General features: G+C 53.9%; 1 protein-coding gene across 2 annotated transcripts; it reads left to right on the top strand.

Moving 5' to 3' along the window:
* Positions 1 to 3,210: 3,210 nt before the first annotated feature.
* LPCAT4 (lysophosphatidylcholine acyltransferase 4) lies at positions 3,211 to 18,961 on the top strand. 2 transcript variants are annotated; one of them, XM_037877080.2, is made up of 14 exons: positions 3,211 to 3,300; positions 8,827 to 8,969; positions 9,098 to 9,318; positions 13,514 to 13,626; positions 13,731 to 13,791; positions 14,871 to 14,929; positions 15,012 to 15,046; positions 15,473 to 15,527; positions 15,639 to 15,721; positions 16,428 to 16,553; positions 16,755 to 16,878; positions 17,458 to 17,556; positions 17,992 to 18,148; positions 18,582 to 18,961. In XM_037877080.2, the coding sequence occupies exons 1-14, from the start codon at positions 3,211 to 3,213 to the stop codon at positions 18,719 to 18,721; spliced, it is 1,506 nt and encodes a 501-aa protein (XP_037733008.1). In that variant the 3' UTR covers positions 18,722 to 18,961. The 2 variants fall into 2 exon arrangements, with proteins under 2 accessions (XP_037733008.1, XP_043383138.1); XM_043527203.1 differs by lacking the exon at positions 16,755 to 16,878 and having other exon boundaries at positions 18,582 to 18,719.
* The last annotated feature ends 1,489 nt before the right edge of the window (positions 18,962 to 20,450 follow it).

Below are 20,450 nucleotides of genomic sequence, written 5' to 3'. Positions count from 1 at the left end.
GCAGAGGGTGGGGGTGGGGGAGGGGAGGCTATACTGTATCATGGGCACTAGGGGGCAGCAGAGGGTGGGGTGGGGAAGGGGCGGCTATACTGTATAATGGACACTGGGGGCAGCAGAGGGTGGGGGTGGGGAAGGGGCGGCTATACTGTATCATGGGCACTAGGGGCAGCAGAGGGTGGGGGTGGGGGAGGGGAGGCTATACTGTATAATGGGCACTAGGGGGCAGCAGAGGGTGGGGTGGGGAAGGGGCGGCTATACTGTATAATGGGCACTAGGGGGCAGCAGTGAACAGGACAATATTTGACTAAATAGCTGCCACCCATTGTTCAGATCCTTTAAAATAACCCTGTATGTTCCTATCCGCCCTCAAACCTCCCCTGGCTAGGTCAGGATGGGCCCTTCCCCTAGGCAGTGCCATGAGACACACACACACACACGCACACATGCCCCGCGTCGCCCCATCCCCCAGGCAAGTCCATCTTTCCCTAGGGAGATGCCCTTAGACCCCCTTGGCCCTGTTGGGGCCAACCCCTTCTCTCCTCCTGACAGTCCCATCCTCGTTCCCGTCCCACCACATCTCCCCACGGGAGTTCCCACCCCTCGGACTCCCATGCTGCCCCTCTCCCGCCCATCACTTTGCCACCCCGCCTGTTAATTGCCTGCCACAATTAGCTCCTGGGCTTGGGCCCCATCGGAGCCGGGTGCTGGTTGGTGCCTCCTGGGGTGGGTGCTGGTACTGGCGAGAGGCCAGTCTGACAGCATAGCAGGGAGGGCCTGCCCAGCTCCCTGGGAACAGGTCAGGCCAGGTACAGCGCAACAGCTGCCACTCATGCAACCGCCCTTCGTTCTCCTGGCTGCGTCTGCCTGACCCCCTCAGTCCATACAGCGTCCGTCTGTCCGGCTAACTGCTGCATCTGACCTCTATCTATCGATCTGTCCCTCATTCCAGTGACATATCTCCCAGACCTGTCTGTCTAGACACTGTGTATCCATCTGTCTGAGCTCCATCCATCTGTCCATCCAAGCTGTGCCTAGCTCAGCACCATCAGTCCGTCCATCCTACCCCATATCCCATTCTCCAGCCCGTCCCCCCACCCCTGAGGCTGGATCAGAGCTCGCTATCCTGTAGCCTATTCCCTGCCCCCTGGAGCCAGCCAGTCCCCCTATCCCAGGGCTGGATTTGAACCAGGACTCCTGGGTTCTATCCCCAGCACTGGGAGGACAACTGGGTCTGGTGGGTTAGAGAAGGGGGTGCTGGGAGTCAGGACTCCTGGGTTCTGTTTCCAGCTCTGGGAGCGGCATAGGGTCTAGTGGTCAGAGAAGGGGGGGAGGGGGCTGGGAGCCAGGACTCCTGGGTTCTATCCCAGCTCTGGGAGAGGCGTGGGGTCTGGAGGGTTAGAGCAGGGGGGGCTGGGGAGCCAGGTCCTGGGTCCTATAGAGGATACTGAATGACTCCAGCCTAGGCCCTGTGCGGGATGCACATTCCCAGGGCTTTCCAAGATCTGGTTTTCACCCCAGGCTGGCCATAGCTGTGTAATAATTCCCCCACCCCGCTTGTGTGTAACCCTCCCCTAGCCTCAGTGCCATGCACCTGTTCCCAGCACAGCTCGCAGCTAAATCTAATCAGGCCAAGATAAAGACAGAGCAGAGTGTGCCTGGCTCCAGCATCCTGCCCAGCCAGGAACCAAGGACCGGCACGGGGCCTCCACTCAGATACCACTTGCCTGGGCACATGGGGCAGGGAGTGCTGGGGGTGTGAAGAGCACAGCCAGGGACACCAGCAGACACCCAGCTGGGGTCAATCAGCTAGTGGCGGGCATGCTGGAATTGTAACCATCTAAACCTCCTTCCTGGAGGGGGTGGGGTCTAGTGGTTAGTGCAGGGTGGGCTGGGAGCCAGGACTCCTGGGTTCTACTCTTAACTCTGACCCTGACTCACCGGGTGACCCTGGTCCAGCCCGCTCTGTGCCTCAGTTTCCCCACCTGTAATAGGGGAGAAAATCTACCCACTCCCAGAGGAGTGCTCTCTCTTTAGGGCTGGCTGGAAGGTTGGGACTACATGGAGAGACCCAGTGGCGGGGTGGGGGGTGTTTATTCTGGGCAGACCAGATCAACCGGATAAACCAGGCTGGGATCAAGACACAGTTTGTGACACCACAGGCCCCTGGGGCAACAGATGCTCTCCAAGCAGCACTGGCTGCCACTGGGGAAGCTGGGGCAAGCGGGGAGGGGGGCACTGTGATCTGACCACTAGACCACACTCCAGTCCCAGAGCCCAAGGGAGAACCCCGGAGTCCTGACCCTTAGCCCCCTTCACTAAACCCCACTCAGGACTCCTGGGTCCCATCTCTGGCTCTGGAAGGAGAGTGGGGGGCTGGTGGTTAGAGCAGGGGTGGGGGGCAAGGTCTCCTGGGTTCTATCCCCAGCTCTGGGAGGGGCATCGGCAGAGCTGTGGAAGGTGGGGGCAGGGCTGGGCTAGCAGGGGGCTGCAGGTCGGGAGTGAGGGGCACCCTCAAATCTGGATTGGGGGGACTGAAGGCAGGAGAAGGAGAGAGGCAGGGAGGGGAAGAACGAGTGCGGGAGGAGGGGAGGGATAGAAACAGACTCCGGGTTTCGCCCCTTGCTCCGGATGGACAGACAGACAGGGGACTGGATGGACAGACACAGGGACCGACAGACAGACGGGGGGGCAGGGGCGGATGGATGGACAGACAGGCAGACAAATGGGGGGTCTGGAGGGACAGATGAAGGGACACACAGAGGGACAGATGATGGATAGGCAGACGGGGGTGGGGCTGGAGGGACAGATGATGGGCTGGAGGGACAGACACAGGGATGGATGGGCAGACAGGCAGACGCAGGGCTGGAGGGACAGACAGGGGGCTGGAGGGACAGACGGGGATGGATAGACAGACGTGGGGCTGGAGGGACAGACACAGGGATGGATGGACAGACGGGGGTATGGAGGGGCAGAGGCAGGGGTGGATGGACGGACAGACAGGGGGATGGACGGACAGACAGGGGGGTGGATGGAGCGGTGCAGGAGTGAGATGCTGCCTAACCCAGCCCGTAGCCCAGCCCCTTGTGCCCGGGACACCACGCCCTGGTCCCGCCCCCCCCTTGTCCGTCTGTCCGTCCCTCCCATCACTTAGGCCCTGGCTCCGGCGGCAGCCACAGCTCCCAGCCCGGAGGGGGCGGGGTGGGGGCAGTGATGGAGGGGGGCAGCGGGGGCCGGGACGGGGGGGGCGCCCCCAACCCCTTCGTCCACGAGCTGCGGCTGACGGGGGCGCAGAGAGCCAAGGTGAGGGGCGGGGGGTGGGGCTGGGGGGTGTTTGGGAGATGTCTGTGTTAGGGGCGGGGTTTGGGGATGGGGGCTCCCAGTCTCCGTGGGGGGATGGGAGGGGATGGAGGTGTACTGGGGGGCTCCCAGTGTCTGGGGGGATGGGAGGGGATGGAGGTGTATTGGGGGGCTCCCAGTGTCTGGGGGGATGGGAGGGGATGGAGGTGTATTGGGGGGCTCCCAGTGTCTGGGGGGATGGGAGGGGATGGAGGTGTATTGGGGGGCTCCCAGTGTCTGGGGGATGGGAGGGGATGGACGTGTACTGGGGGGCTCCCAGTGTCTGGGGGGATGGAGGTGTATTGGGGGCATCCCAGTGTCTGGTGGGGGGGGGGGGGCGGCAGTGTCTCGTGGGCTCGGGGGTGCGGATGCGGCAGCCTCCCTGGCTGGTTTTTAGCGCAGGCTGCGCTGGGGGGAGCCGGGCCCAGCGCAGGGGGGCCGGGACCGCCCCAGATCTCGGGGGCCCGGGTACGGGGGGGCGGCGGTCCCGCTGCCGGGCGGGAGGAGCCGGGCATCTGCTTCCATTTCCCTTTCTGTTTCATTTTCCTCTGGTTTATTTACATCCTGTTTCTCTAGAGACTCTTCCCGAGGCAACGCCCCAGCCCTGCCCGGTGCCCCTCACTCCCGACCCGCAGCCCCCTGGGTTCCCAGCCCCGGGGCCCCCCCAACACACACAGCCCCAGGGCTGGCGGTGTATTCCCACAGGCTGTACAGTGGCCCCTTCCATGGCTTTAGTATCTGTAGGTGTCAGTTCTGCTGGAGGGTTTGGCATCTCTGGCTTAGGGGCCTCCTGTCTCCAGCCAGTGCACTGAGGGCCAGATCCCCGCGGGGGGTGTGTCAATGGGCCCTTGCTGCACCGGGGTCCAGGGGCCGGTCTGGACCAGCTGAGCAGCTGTGTCTGGTTTACCTCGTTATTTTACTGTCACTATTATTGTGTTATTTCACATTAATCCATCCATCCGCCTGGCCCCATCTCTCTGTCTCTCTCTCTCACTGTACACCCCCTATGCATCCCATGGAGTGAGCTGTAGCTCACGAAAGCTTATGCTCAAATAAATTTGTTTGTCTCTAAGGTGCCATAAGTCCTCCTGTTCTTTATACACCCCCTGCATTTATCAATCTTTCTCCATTCTCAGCCTCTCCATTTCCGCCTTCCAACTCCCCATATCCTCTCTGTCCCCCCTCACAGCCCCCCTTGTTGTACCCCCTGCCTTCCCCTGCGGGAGAGGGCTTGCTCTGCTCTAACAGGCCCTCTGCTCCAGGGTTATTATAGGTCAGACCTTGAGGGGGGCCCCTTGGGGGGGATGCGGAGGAGCACATGCCAGGGATGCTGCATTCCTAATTAGTAGCCTTAATATTTATGTCTGGGAGTGTTGCTATGGGGCCTAAGGGGGTTAGGTGCTATGGGAGCCTGGATTATATTTGCTGGGAGCAGCCGTCTGCCATTCCAAAGAATCCCTATTAGCAATAACCATAGATTATTATGAGCAACATATTAATATTATTCCAGAAAAAAAATATTTCAGACATAAATAAATCAAATGTATTCATTTTGACAGCTTTGAAGCAAACCGTTTCAGTCTTTTCAGGATTCCCAGGGTGCTAGCTGCAACTGACAGCCAAAAATCTCTATTAATCGTAGCGATGAATACAATCATTAACTGTATCCATTCCTTTAATTTGCAGCCATTGGGATCAAGTCAAATCCTGGAGTTTCCATTATTAAGAAATTATAGGGTTTCCCTATTCTAAGCCCTAATAAACAGATTATTTCCACTTGCCATTAGCTGGGAAATTCCTCTTATTAATAAATAGGGTTAATATTCATACTGTTAGTCCATTTTTAGCAGACATGGGTAGCAAAACTCTGCTCAGATAATATTGAGGGCTAATCCTTGATTTCGTATCCACGGGGGCTAAGTCAAATCTAGAGATCCCCTATTAATGATGAATTAGCCTTAATACGCCAGTTATTTCCATTTGGGGTCATCTAGGATCCCACTGTGTAAAATCCCTGTTAATAATCATTATTTCTCTAATTCATATTGCTGTTTAATTTTGAGTCATCTGACATTGACACTAAAGATGGATAATTATTCATTTGGTTTGCGTCTCTTGGGGTGACATGAATTATTATTTATTAGGTGTATTACGGTAGCACTATCAGACCCAGTCATGGACCAGGACCCTGTTGCGTCAGGCTCTGTACATTGTTTATTAGGTGTATTACCTAGGAACCCCCATCATGGCCCAGGACTCCAGGTTCTGTTAATTATTTATTAGGTGCATTACGGTAGCGCCTAATAGCCCTGGTTGTGGGCGATCTCTGCCCCAAAGAGCTCAGAGTCAATGGTTCTTATCCAATGACTCGGGTTTCTGCATTAGTCATTATTAACCTTAATATTTGTATTACTGCAGTTGGGCTTCAGCTGGCCTGGCACGTCTCACTGGGCTGCTATTAATGACAGAGAGGGAGGGTTGGAGCGTTACTGAGTGTTAGTCATTCGTGTGGTATCTGCAGGAGTTGACCGGATGAAATTGCCCCAGAGTTATTAACCTCTCCCTAACCCATCTCCCAACTGTATGCTAGGATGCCTCACCCTGTTGACGGGCGTGGGGTGCCCACTTTCTGGAATATGACGATTTATCATTACTATTACAAGTGTTTATTTCCACTGCAAACACTTGGCCTTGGGCTCACCTTTGTGGCTGCTAGTAAAGTTGAGCTTGTGTGTAGGTGCAGGCAGAATTCAGCATTTACTTTTGCATCCATTGAGTTTGAATACCGCAAGTCCTGGAGTGTCTCTAATCATAATTATTGGCCTCAATATTAATATAATTTCCATTTGCCATTAGCTGGCATAGACTGCCTCCTATTCTGAGAACCCTCTAGTATTAATAACTGTTTAACTTTGAATATTATTATTATTATTAGGTATTAGCGTATTAATTTGTTAGTTTTGCAGACAGACAACCTTGTTACTAATCAATATCCTGATTATGAATTGTATTTCATTTTGTATTGGCTTAGATCAAGGGCGGAGACTCGACCTTAAAGTTAATCATACTAATTATTCTCGGTGCTAATTAGTTATGCATCTTCAGGGATCGAATGGTCACATCCTGGAGTTTGTGTATTAAGGACAATTATCCTTAAAAAAAATATTTCCATTTGGAGTCAAAGTACCTTAGCCATTTCCTATTCTGATGAAACTGAACTCACAATATTTATCTTTATTACTAACATTATTAGTTCATGTTGTGTCAGGTGGGACTGGCCACAAAGATGCTGAGTTTATTAATTATTATTAGAGCTGGGTTTTCAGCTGAACCCTTTTTCAGTGAAAAATAACACTGAAATATTGAGTGGATTCATGTCGATTTGACCAAATTGTTTCTTATAGCAACAAACAAACTGAACAAATAAAAATCAAGTTGGGTTCATGCTGACGTTTTGGAAACACGTTTTGATTTTCTGGGTCTCGCTTTGAAATGTCCTTTCCTTTTAGTTTCTTGTTTTTATTTTATTGTTATTTTAGAAAAGAGCCAAAAGTGTTTAGCCATGGTCAGAATATAAACAAAACGGGTTGTTTGACCCCCAACAAAAAGAATGGCCATTTTCGGTCTAATCGAACCAGATTACTTTTCCCAAAGAGATGCCCAAATCCCTGATTCTTCCCATTGTAATTATTATTGTTAATCATTTAATTCAGCAACTGTTAGGGTTGTCTAGATCAAATTTTGATGTTTCTCTATGAAAAATGGACTATTATTGTTTATGAAATCTCAGTGCTGCAAAGGTGTATTCAAAGTATATAAAGTTCGGAACAAGGATGAGATTTCAGAGCCCTTAAAAATGTATCCTTTGGTGCCTCAGTTTCTCTCTGTGCCATCATTTAAGGTGTGCAATTTGAGGCAGTTCTGACTATAAAAATACAGGAAATGAAAAGTTATAGCAACGTAAAATACACAGCAAGTATCCCAGAGTACGTTATATTGACAACATCTATTGTTTTAATTATTAATGCTAATAAAGTTTTGTGTGAATTGGAGGTTGATCTAGTGATAGCCGAGAATTTCTACATTAATAATATTTATGATGATGATTAGTACAGGCCTTGAATTAGCAAAGTACTGACGTAAGCATCTTGTATTATTATTTATTAATCATTAACTGGGGTTGCATCTGGCTGCGTAGGGGACTGTGTGGAGCTGTGATTAATATAATTAGCATATGTATTAATAATGATGCAAACGGACAGAAGGAGATTGATGAATCTGGCCCCGGATGTCAAATCGTTTTCAGAAAACGGACCACAAAACACAAACCATGCAAAAAAGCCAAAAGAAACCCAAAATAGCCCCAGATCAAATGGAATCAACAGCATCCCTATGTACCCAGTGAAGGAAAACACACATGCAAACAAGTACAGAAAATAAACAAACACACAAATAGTAAATCACACCATACACAACACACACATAAGCTGTTTGTGTACTAACAAACAGAAAATGACACAAAATATTCAAACACACAAACATCCACAGTACACAAAACAGCTAAACACACAAACAGGAAATAGCACAGTACACACAAAACATACACAATAAACACATGACAATAACAACTAAACAAGAAAACAGAAAATAACATAAAACATCCACAGTTCACCCACAACATCCATAATACACAAAACAACTAAAAATGCAAACAGAAAATAACACAATACACACAAATCCACAGTACACAAATAATTAAACACAGAAACCGAAAATAACCCAATAAACCAAAAACATTCACTGTACATAAAAAATGAAACAAACAGAAAATAACATGGCACACAAAACATACACAAACACACAACGTGCACACACAACAACTAAACAAACAGAAAATAACACGAAACATTCACAAGACACAAAACATTCTCAGTGTACAAAATACCTACACACACAAACAGAAAATAACGCAATACACACACAAGACTTACACAGTGCACGCACGCACACACACAGAGCAACAGGCATGTGTAACCCAAGCTAACATAGCATGGCTCAAAATCACTGTGACTGTGTTACATGTACTCAGGCCTTTGGAACTCCCTGCTACATGATCACAACCCCTGCCCAATCCCCTGCTGACAGCTGCCCCTTGGCTGCCATCCTGGGCCTGTAACTCCTCCCTGGGGCTCCCCTTCTCTGCCCTGTGGGCGTGAGCCCCAGGACAATACACACTAAGGAGACAGTGCTCTGTGTGGTGTGTTGTGGGGAGTCCTTGGGCTTGGTTCCTTTCAATGAGGCCAGGCTCAGGAAAACCTGCCAGGCTGGGTGAACTCTGTGTGTATGTGTGTGAGTGCGGGACCCTGCTGCCTCCTGCTGGTGGAGATAAGCCCTACAATGCTGACCTGAGGGGATCCTGTCACCTGCGCTGCCCAGAGGTGCCCGGGCAGTCAGTGTTGGGGGGTTGATGTCTCTCCCATTGGTTCGCAGTTCTACCTACTGGGAACGGTGCTGGCCCCACTCCGCGTGGCCCTGGCCTTCATTGTCCTCTTCCTCATCTGGCCCTTCGCGCTGCTCCAGGTGCTGCACCGGTCCGAGGAAGAGCTGAAAGAGCCGCTCATGGACTGGAGGAGGTAAGAGACCACCCGCCTCCCCCCCCCCCCCCCACACTGCTGGTGCCCCTCAATCCTGACCCGCAGCCCCCTGCTAGCCCAGCCCTGTGCTTCCCCGACATCCACCATTTCCATCTCTCCCGTTTCAGCTCCGTCTCCTACAGCTCCGTCTACCTCCTGAGCCGCTTGATGTTCTTCCTCCTCGGCTTCATGCAGATCCGGGTGCGGGGGCAGCGGGCATCACGCTTGGAGGCTCCGATCCTGGTAGCCGCCCCCCACTCCACCTTCTTCGACCCCATCATCCTGCTGCCGTGTGACATTCCCATGGTGGTCTCCCGCACGGAGAACCTCCATGTGCCTGTCATTGGAGGTGAGGGGCTGCAAAGATGGGCCATTCCCTTGCATGGTCTGCCCATTGGATGATGCGAATGGGCGACGTTAGGGTCATCGGATGGAAGGGTCCATTGGATGATGCCTGTTGGGGTCATTGGATGGACGAGAACCCTGGGGTGGGGAGGGGAGATGGGCCCTTCCTTTGCACAGTCCCCATGGAGCATGGTGGGGAGGCGGGCCCTTCCATTGCACGGTCTGCCCGTTGGATGATGCCATTGAGGGACCTTGGGGTCATCGGATGGAAGGGCCCATGCTAGAGTGGGGTGGGGATATGGGCCCTTCCATTGGATGGTCTCCCCATTGGATGGTTCCCCCCATGGGACCCTTCCAGAAGGAGCATCCCAGTCATGGGTGGGAATGGGGAGCAGGGTCCATGGGGCTCCAGCTACAGGGGGATGGGGCAGGAAGTGGGTGTTACCAGCTTTGCCTGTTAGTTTGGGGTATGCTCATTTATTAGGGTTACTCTTCTGGTGGGGGGGAGGGGGGTTCTCTACTTCTATCAATGTACTGCTTGTGTCACTTGTGTTCTCATACGGAGCTCTACTTCTCCCTGCTGCAAGTTTCCTCCCTATGGAGCTATCCTGCAGGACCTAGGTTCCCCAGGGCTGGGTTCTTCCAGCCCCAGAATCAGACGAACACACACACACACATTAACAGAGCATTTCTGAGAGGACCAGGTTAATCAGCACTCCCAAGCCGACCCCTTATATGTCCCTGGACTCAGCAGGCTGGGTCGAGCAGCACTTCCAAGCTGCCACCCTCATACGTCCCAGGGTCAGCACGTCTCTATCCCCACTTTCACATTACAATTGTTCTGGTTGTAACGCACTTGATGAGCAAACCCCCCCGGCATTTTGGGCACTGCAGGGATCTTTTAGCTTAGGAATGAGGCGCGTTGCAGCAGAGCGAATGAGGAAACCAAAAAAACACCCACGAGAGAGAGAGAGAAGCAACCATTTTAACCATGGAAGTTATTAACCATAGGGGAGGCAAACAAACAAAATAGTTATAATATTAAATCTAACTTAATTTTGATTCTAAAAGTCATGTTTAGAAAACTATAACTGGTCACACAAAGCAGGGTCAGAAGGCTATACCTAGAGAGAGAGAGAGAGCTGGGTTCTCACCACTCCATGAAGTTGGAATCGATCGGGGGTCCCAGGTGGTGGTGGTAGCTGAGGGTCCGGAGTGCTGGAGACAGGCAGAGCCCCCAGCACGATCAGTCAGGAGAAGATGAAGTCCCAGTGGAACTGCTACAGAGTTTGGATCCAGGCATCAGAACACTTACTTGAGCATGGGTAGGGGGTTTTGTAGAGAAACAACAATGGTTCAAGGGAGACACTAGATTTATGCGTAAACTGATGGCGCAAGGGAGTATAAAAAAAAAAGAAGCTTACAAGAAGTGGAAGACTGGACAAATGACCAGGGAAGAGTATAAAAATATTGCTCGGGCATGCAGGAGTGAAATCAGGAAGGCCAAATCACACCTGGAGTTGCAGCTAGCAAGAGATGTTAAGAGTAACAAGAAGGGTTTCTTCAGGGATGTTAGCAAGAAGAAGAAAGTCAAGGAAAGTGTGGGCCCCTTACTGAATGAGGGAGGCAACCTAGTGACAGAGGATGTGGAAAAAGCTAATGTACTCAATGCTTTTTTTGCCTCTGTCTTCACGAACAAGGTCAGCTCCCAGACTGCTGCACTGGGCAGCACAGCATGGGGAGGAGGTGAGCAGCCCTCTGTGGAGAAAGAAGTGGTTCGGGACTATTTAGAAAAGCTGGACGAGCACTAGTCCATGGGGCCGGATGCGCTGCATCCGAGAGTGCTAAAGGAGTTGGCAGATGTGATTGCAGAGCCATTGGCCATTATCTTTGAAAACTCATGGCGATCGGGGGAAGTCCCGGACAACTGGAAAAAGGTTAATGTAGTGCCCATCTTTAAAAAAGGAAAGAAGGAGGATCCTGGGAACTACAGGCCAGTCAGCCTCACCTCAGTCCCTGGAAAAATCATGGAGCACATCCTCAAAGAATCAATACTGAAGCACTTAGAGGAGAGGAAAGTAATCAGGAACAGTCAGCATGGATTCACCAAGGGCAAGTCATGCCTGACTAATCTAATTGCCTTCTATGACGAGATAACTGGCTCTGTGGATGAGGGGAAAGCGGTGGACGTGTTGTTCCTTGACTTTAGCAAAGCTTTTGACACCGTCTCCCACAATATTCTTGCCAGCAAGTTAAAGAAGTATGGGCTGGATGAATGGACTATAAGGTGGATAGAAAGTTGGCTAGATTGTCAGACTCAAAGGGTAGTGATCAATGGCTCCACGTCTAGTTGGCAGCCGGTATCAAGTGGAGTGCCCCAAGGGTCAGTCCTGGGGCCGGTTTTGTTCAATATCTTCATAAATGATCTGGAGGATGGTGTGGATTGCACCCTCAGCAAGTTTGCAGATGACACTAAACTGGGAGGAGAGGTAGATATGCTGGAGGGTAGGGCTAGGATACAGAGGGCCCTAGACAAATTAGAGGATTGGGCCAAAAGAAATCTGATGAGGTTCAACAAGGACAAGTGCAGAGTCCTGCACTTAGGATGGAAGAATCCCATGCACCGCTACTGACTAGGGACCGAATGGCTCAGCAGCAGTTCTGCAGAAAAGGACCTAGGGGTTACAGTGGACGAGAAGCTGGATATGAGTCAACAGTGTGCCCTTGTTGCCAAGAAGGACAATGGCATTTTGGGATGTATATGTAGGGGCATTGCCAGCAGATCGAGGGATGTGATCGTTCCTCTCTATTCGACATTGGTGAGGCCTCATCTGGAGTACTGTGTCCAGTTTTGATCCCCACACTACAAGAAGGATGTGGAAAAATTGGAAAGAGTCCAGCGGAGGGCAACAAAAATGATTAGGGGACTGGAACACATGACTTATGAGGAGAGGCTGAGAGAACTGGGGATGTTTAGTCTACGGAAGAGGAGAATGAGGGGGGATTTGATAGCTGCTTTCAACTACCTGAAAAGGGGTTCCAAAGAGGATGGATCTAGATTGTTCTCAGTGGTAGCTGATGACAGAACAAGGAGTAATGGTCTCAAGTTGCGGTGGGGGAGGTTTAGGTTGGATATTAGGAAAAACTTTTTCACTAGGAGGGTGGTGAAACACTGGAATGCGTTACCTAGGGAGGTGGTAGAATCTCCTTCCTTAGAAGTTTTTAAGGTCAGGCTTGACAAAGCCCTGGCTGGGATGATTTAGTTGGTGTTGGTCCTGCTTTGAGCAGGGGGTTGGACTAGATGACCTCCTGAGGTCCCTTCCAACCCTAATCTTCTATGATTCTATGATTCTACCAAAGTTGTTTTGTTCAGGCTAGACAATGGGAACTGATCATTCCCGGCTTTGGGAGCTGTTCCTTGGAGGGAGCTCACAATGCAATTAGGGAGCTTCACTATTTTGGATACCAGTAAAGGATTTATTACTAGAATTGGTCTGATAACTACCTAGCTGGGTGTGTACAGGTGTGGGTTCATTAACATCTGGAGCAGAGATCCCCCATCATGCAGTGCGCTTCCCTGGTTTTCTGGTCCCAGAGTTCCATGCGGTTCTTGCCTTGGAATCTGTATTCTCCATTCTGTATGCTAATGGAGATGCCTCCCTGTCCCATCTTCAATGCAAATGAGGCTAGGGGAGTTTCCTTAATCCTGTTACCCTTATCCCAGGGGTTTAGGTGTGTCTCTCACTGCCTTTTCATTGCTTTTTGTCTTTCTTCTGATCGATTTTGGTTCAAGCAGAGGCTGGCGGGGGGGTCAGACAGGCTGGGTACTGCGCCCTGGTTCCCCAAGAACACAGAGCTGATAGGTAACAGTGGGGTACAGAGCCGGGTCCGGCAATATCTCATCCTCCCCATTTTGGTGGGTCTCTCCCCTAATGGGGACAGCACCATGGGTTTGGGGCAGGAGGGGGAGGGGTTGTGAAAGGAGGAGATGGGGAGTGTGGAAAAGAGGGGCTCGTGGATGGCAGCAGGGCAGAGGAGAGGAGGGAGGAGAGGGGATGGGGAGTGAAGGGAGGGGGAAGAGGCGGCCCCAGGGTGAGGACCTGTGGTGGCTCCATTGGGGTTGGGTGGCAGCAGGTGGTGGTGGGTCTGTCCCCTGCCTCATGGCCTGCCCCCCTCACCCATTTCTCTGCCACCCTCAGCCTTGCTCCGGTTCAACCAAGCCATCTTGGTGTCCCGCCATGACCCAGCCTCTCGCAAGAAGGTGGTAGAGGAGGTGAAGAGACGGGCCACATCCCAGGGAAAATGGCCACAGGTGAGACTGGTCCCCCGCTCCTGCAATTCCCATCCCTTCCCCTGGATCACCCCCCCTCCCCCCCCCCCCGGGTATCTGACACTCTCCCCTTTACTCTCCCCCAGGTGCTCTTCTTCCCCGAGGGGACTTGCTCTAACAAGAAAGCCTTACTGAAGTTTAAGCCAGGTATGAGGCATGGCAGCACAGCCTGGCTCACACAAGGGTGTGGGGGAGTAGGGCGACCCCCACCCTGGGACCTCCTTCCCGCTGGCCAAGCAGGGCCTGGGTGTAATGACTCTCGAGTCCAGAGACTCCTCCCTGCGGGGTTGGGACTGGGGGGTGAGATGGGTAGTTGGAGCTGCAGGAAACTCCAGTGTGAGCAGCGCAGTCGCACTGGGTCTGGTGGGAGGAAACGTGGTTGTGGAACACGGTGTAATCCCCTGTATATGGTAAGGGTAAACCTGGAGTAATCTGCAGCATGGATTGAGAGTAGCGATGCCATTTGAAGCACAGACTTAAACCTGGAGTAAACCTGGAGTAACACGCTGTGTGTATTGAGAGCAGCTGCTCTGTTTGAAGCACAGAGTAAACCTGGAGTAAACTTTGAGTAACATGCTGTGTGAATCAAGAGCAGCAGCTCTGTTTGAAGCACAGAGTAAATCTGGAGTAAGATGCTGTGTTTATTGAGAGCAGCTGCTCTGTTTGAAACATAGAGTAAATCTGGTGTAAACCTGGAATAACTCACTGTGTGGATTGAGAGTAGCTGCTCTGTTTGAAGCACAGAGTAAACCCAGAATAATCATCAGTGTAAATGTGGCCAGTCTCAGGGCAATTCTAGAGAACCAATCTATGTAAACTAAAATGTGAACCTCAATGTAAATGTAGAGCAGCCTTAGTGTAAATGCTGGCTAACCCCCTATGTGTGAAGCTAGAAGAGGCAGAGAGTAACCTCAGTGTCAATCTAGAGTAACCCTCCAAGTTAACGCTGCAAAAATCCACTGTAAAGTTAGAATCAGTGTAAATCTGGAGTAGCCATCCGAGTAAACACTGTGTAAACTTAGAGTTACCCAAGTGTAAACCCAGAGCAAATGACAATAACCCACAGGGTGAGTCTCAGTGGAAAGGCTGTTAACCTCTCTGTGTGCCTGACATAACTCCTTGCGTGTATGCAGGTGACACTGTAACACCCTACACCTCTCTCTGCACCTCCGTGTAAATCCAGAGTGAAAGCCTTGGTGTAAACAGGTTGTCTCTCTCTCTCCCAGGTGCCTTCATTGCTGGGGTTCCTATCCAGCCCATCCTTGTCCGGTACCCCAACAGCCTGGTGAGTGTCTGGCAGGGATAATGGGCTGGGTGGATGGCGTGGTCGGGCAGCACAACCAATGCCTCTGTTCTTCTCTTGGCAGGACTCGACAACCTGGGCGTGGCAAGGCCCCGGAGTGTGAGTTATGCATGGGGGAGGGGTCTGTCTGTCTCTTGCCTCTTGCTGGAGGGAATGAGCCCTGCTGTGTATCTGTCTGTCTGCTGCCCCTTGCTGGAGGAGATGAGCCCTGCTGTGTATCTGTCTGTCTGCTGCCCCTTGCTGGAGGGAATGAGCCCTGCTGTGTATCTGTCTGTCTGCTGCCCCTTGCTGGAGGAGATGAGCCCTGCTGTGTATCTGTCTGTCTGCTGCCCCTTGCTGGAGGAGATGAGCCCTGCAGTGTGTGTCTGTCTGTCTGCTGCCCCCTGCTGGAGAGGATGAGTGCTGCTGTCTGTCTGCTGCCCCCTGCTGGAGGGCATGAGCCCTGCTATGTGTCTGTCTGTCTGTCTCCCTGCTGTACTCTTGGACGACTAACTTGGGGTGTCATGTCTTTCTCACCCTCGCCAGGCTCAAAGTCATCTGGTTGACGGCATCACAACTCTGCACCACCGTGGAAGTGGAGGTGAGATTGCACAGCACCCCCTAGTGCCGTTCCAGGGCAGTAGGGCCAATGCCCCACAGCTGAGCTCCCCACACACTCCCTGCTGCCCCCTAACCCCCTCGTCTTTTGCAGTTCCTCCCCGTCTATCAGCCCAGCGCTGAGGAGAGCATCAACCCCACCCTTTATGCCAGCAATGTGCAGAGAGCCATGGCCCGGTGAGCGGCCCTGTTGGGGGGCTGACTGGGCTCCCTTTGGGGGTCACTGCAAGGGGGTAGGATGGGGGGCCCCCATGGGGTTTGGCAAGGGATATTGGGACAAGGCGGTGGTGGGGAGGTTGGCGTGAGGCCCCGGGGGGTGGGCCTAGGGTGTCTGGGGTATGTGGGGTGTGGGGTTCATGGGAGGGGCACATGGTACCAGGGAGTTGGTGTGAGGGGGCCGTGGGCAGCAGTTGTCACAGGATTCCTGGAGGCAGGTGAGGGGAGCACAGAGGGGGCTGGCATGGGAGGGCATGGGGGGGTTGGTGTTTGGGGTCTCAGGGGATTGGCATGGCTACAATGTAGGGGATGGTGGGTTATCAGGGTACTCAGATGGGGTTGAAGCAGGGGATATGGGGGTTGGGCCATTTAGGGGTACGCAGATGAGTTGGCATGGGGGTCCTTGGAGGGGTTGGCAGGGGGGTTATGGGGTCAGCATGGCCACATGGAAAGTTTTTGGGGAGGTTATGGGGGGTCAGTGCTCTGAGGGGTATGCGAGGGGTATGTATGAGGGGTTGAAGGGAAGTACATGGGTTGTTTGGGGTACGGGGGTCGGGGCACTGTAGCGGGTACAGTGGGGTTAGGGGCACTCGGGGGGACACAATGGGGGGCTCGGTGTGGGGGGGACCCCTCGGTCTGACCACTCCCTGCCCTTGTCTCCCCGCAGGGCGCTGGGCATCCCGGCCACCGAGTGCGAGTTGGTGGGGACCCTGCCGGTGCGGGCGGTCGGGCACCTGCGGGTGGCGCTGGAGCCCCGGCTCTGGGAGCTGGACAGGGCACTGCGGAGGGCCAGGTGAGGGGCCGGAGACAGAGGGAGAGGGGGGAGGAGGTGGGGGGAGATTGAGAGAAGAGGGAAGGGGTGGCAATAGGGGCAGGGGAGGATGGATGGGCAGTGGGAAGGGACCGACAGAGGGACAGTGCTATGTTGGGGGTGGGGCTGTGCTGCCCCGTGTCTCTGACCCCTCTCCCCCCATCCATCGGGATTCCCCTGCAGGTGGGTCACGGGGGGCCCCCTGCCTGACGGTGGAGCAGGGCCTCTGGGGTGCCAGGAACTCGCCCGCTGGCTGGGGCTGCCCCACCCTGAGGCGCCTGAGGGGCTCTGTGCCTACTTCCAGCAGGTACCGGGGGGCAGGAAGGGAGCAGGAGAGGGCTGAGGAGGAGAGCACCCCAGGAGCGGGGAATGGAAGGGGATTGCCCAGGGGCTGGGGGGAATTGCCCCTGGGTGGAGAGGGGAGAGGAATTGCTCCAGAGGTGGAGGACTGGGATTGCTCAGGGGGCGGTTGCGGGAGGGGAATTGCCCCAGGGTTGGAGGAGGGGAGGTGAATTGCCCCAGGGGTTGGAGAATTGCCCCAGGGGTCAGGGAGGAGAACTGATCCTGGGGTTGGGGGAGAGGGGGGGAATTGCCGGAGGGGGTGAGGAATTGCCCTAGGTGTGGTAGGGGAGAAGGGGATTGCCCCAGAGTGTGGGGAATTGCCCCAGGGTGGGAGAGGGGAGGGGGATTGCCGCAGAGGTGGAGAATTGCCCCAGGGGGTGGGAAATTGCCCCTGGGATCGGGGAGGGGAATTGCCCCAGGGGTGGGGGAGGGGGAGGGAGGGGGATTGCCCCGGGGTGCATAGGAGTGCACCCCTGGGCAGGGGAAGGGCTTGTGGGGGGCTCTGTGTCCAGAAGTAATTCCCATCCGTGTGTCTGTCCACAAGGACCCGGGGGGTGCCATGGATGCCCGGGCGGTGCGGCTGGCCCTGCAGGCGCTGGAGGGGGGACGTAGCCCTGAGGACCTCACACTCCTGGCCTTTGAGGTGGGGGGCAGGGAGTGGGAGGTGGGGGAGGGGCTCTGGCAGGAATAGGGCAGGGATGGGGCTATGGGGGGATGGGTTGGGAGTATGGGGGGGAGGGGTCTGGGAGGGTATGTGTGGGGATATAGAGGGTGGGGGGAGGAGGCTGGGGTTGGAGGATGTGCAATGGGGGAGTATGTGTGGGGGATATGGAGGGTATCTGGGAGTGCGGGGGGATTTAGGGGCTGAAGGGAGATATGGGGGCTATGGGTGAGGGTATCTGGGGGATGTGGAGAGGATAAAGGGGCTGCGGGGGGATATAGGGGCTCTGGGTGGGGTATATCTGGGGGCCACGGGCGGGGGGATATGGGAGCTGTGGGAGGAGTATTAGGGGACTGGGGACATGGGGATTGCGTGCGGTCTTTCTCCCGCTCACACCGTCTCTCCCCCTCCCCACAGCTGTTCTGCGAAAGGGGGGCCGGGCAGGGGCCCCCACGCCTGCCCCGGGAGGGTTTCTGTGCCATCCTGCGCCTGCTGCTGGGGACGCCCTGGGCCGACGGAGCCAAGCTCTACACTGCACTGGGCGGGGCTGAGCCCCACCATGGGCTGAGCATCGGTGAGCACCCCAGACAGATGGGGGGCCTGGTAGACAGACAGATGGGGGTGGACTGGCAGACAGACAGCTGGGAGGACCCAGAAGACAGACAGACAGATGGGTAGACAGAGAAACTGACACGGGGGGAAGAAGAGAGAGAAAGAGAGGGAGGCTAAACATGCAAGGCAGACAGACAAACAGAAAAGAGGATAGGGCAGAAAGACGGGCAGACAGACAAGAGGGCAGATAGATGGACGGAGAGACAGGCGAGAGGGCAGACAGATGGATGGACAGTCAGACAGACGGATGGAAGAGAGGGCAGACAGACAGAAAGGTGGATGAACAGACTGATGGACGGGGAAGGGGGCAGACAGACGGACGGACGGATGGACAGATGGGTGGCCGAGACAGCCCAGTGGCTATTTGTCCCTCTCCTTCATTCTCTCCCTGCCAGGTCAGTTCCAGGATTTCGCCCTGTGCCACCCCGACTATGCTCCGCTGTTCAGCACCTATCTGTGCCTCCCAGTGCCCGCCCGCCGGGCCCACGCCCCCCATGCCAACGGCCTCTCCCCCGCCAAGAGCAAAGCAGACTGAATCACGCCCCACCCTCACCATACAGTGACACCCCTTCCCCAGCACACTCGCTACCCGGGACACAGCCAGCAACTCAGGGCTTCAGGAAATGGGGAGGAAACAGCCAATTTTGGGGGGAGGGGAGGTTATTTTATTTTAATTATTTTGGAATTTATTTTATTTTTTGGAGTGAAGCGGACGGGCTGGGTTTTTTCTTCTGTTTTGTAAAATGCAAACAAATGCTATTTTATATATCAAATATCTATATCTCTATGAAAATATTATATATATATATATATATACACACACACTAACTTTTAAAGCAAAGGCGGTTTTGAGCGGCGTTCCTTGGAAAAGAGGGTGTCGGAGGGCCTTGTGGCTGGGCCTTCACATGGACGGAGTGGTTTCAGTGGTTTCAAGGTCACCTTCATGCCACATCGTGAAACTTCAATGGCGGTTTCCAGGGGGCCCCTTGGAACAATACCGAAGAATTTCCAAATCTAAGGTAATTACCCCGATCCAGGCCCAGGGCAGGGGGCTGGCTGGCTGGCTGGGGGGGGCGGGAAAGGGACACAGCCCTGGGTAGCCCCCTCAGCAGGACCCCAGTCTCAGGGTTGCCAGAGATGAAGCCGGATTCATGACATCATGATGGGGCCAAAATACTGATCCAAATCCCTTTAATCAACTCAGTAAATGACAAGGTTGCTCTGCCCCCGGTACCGTGTTTCCTAATGGTGCGGTCCATTCAACAGGAAGCAAATCAGTGTCCTCTGCTTCACCTTCTACGCTCCAGGAGGCGGGACTTTGAGAGTTGGGAGGAGTCGGCTCCTCAGCATGCCAAGGGATGGGGCGGTTTTCTAGCCAGTGAGGACTCTCCATTTCATCCTCAACGCTCCACGGGACAGGGGGATCTGCCAGAGTGCTCTTTGTTTCATCCTCAACATTCAAAAGGGTGGGGCTTGGGGGAGAGAGGGCCCAGCAATTGGCTGAAGAAGGAATTTAAGGCATCCACAAATATCCCTAGCTGGAGCTTTTCGGCCAATTGCAGTCAATCCTCATCATGGCCGCCCTCTCTCATTGGCTGCGCAGGCGCTTGCTCCTCCTGGCGGCCATATTGTCGCTCCTCCTCTTATGGCTGCGCCGAACGCCAGTGTCCATGGCATGTGACCCGTCGAGCACCCCACCTGGGCACAGCCGTGTGGAGCGTCTCCTCATGGGATCCCATCTCACTGGCTCCCAAGTCGGGGAGAGGGCTCTGCCGTGGGACCCCACTCGGTCCCTCGGGGCAGGGGCAGAGCCAACAGGTCCCTCGGGACTGGAGAGATGGAGTTTCGATGCCAACAGAGAGGAAAAAATGGATAGCTCTTCATCATCTCCATCATCATCATGATGTTTCCCAGCATCCTCCATGCCCCCCGGGGGAAATTCTGAGCTGGCCGTCTTGGAAGGGCCATCGCCCATGGCTGAACTGGCCTCTCCAGCCTCCTTTCCATCATCCCTTGAACTGGTCCCATTGCCACAGCTCCTGGTAGCTCCTGCCTCACATTGTCCTGGATCTCCAGGTCCGGCCATGGTTCTGACTCCAGTGCCTTCACTGTTGCCACCATCTTGGAGGTGAGGCTGTCTTGACCCCATCTCTATTGCGAATCTCCATTCTAGCTCTGCTCGGCGACTGGACTCAGTGTCTGAAGCCACCCGGGCCTCAGTAGGTCCCTTCAGGCCACTCAGGCCAAGCGGAGATGGGTCAGGA

This window comes from Chelonia mydas, chromosome 13, assembly GCF_015237465.2.
Source record: "Chelonia mydas isolate rCheMyd1 chromosome 13, rCheMyd1.pri.v2, whole genome shotgun sequence".
Classification (NCBI taxonomy): Eukaryota; Metazoa; Chordata; order Testudines; family Cheloniidae; genus Chelonia; species Chelonia mydas.
This window is presented reverse-complemented; position numbering and strand designations above follow the sequence as displayed.

Excerpts from the sequence above, each read along its gene's own strand:
- LPCAT4 (XM_037877080.2), top strand. The coding sequence starts at position 3,211 with ATGGAGGGGGGCAGCGGGGGCCGGGACGGGGGGGGCGCCCCCAACCCC. Across the intron at positions 8,970-9,097 it reads CCGCTCATGGACTGGAGGAG|CTCCGTCTCCTACAGCTCCG; the intron begins GTAAGAGACCAC and ends CTCCCGTTTCAG. Across the intron at positions 14,930-15,011 it reads TCCGGTACCCCAACAGCCTG|GACTCGACAACCTGGGCGTG; the intron begins GTGAGTGTCTGG and ends TTCTCTTGGCAG.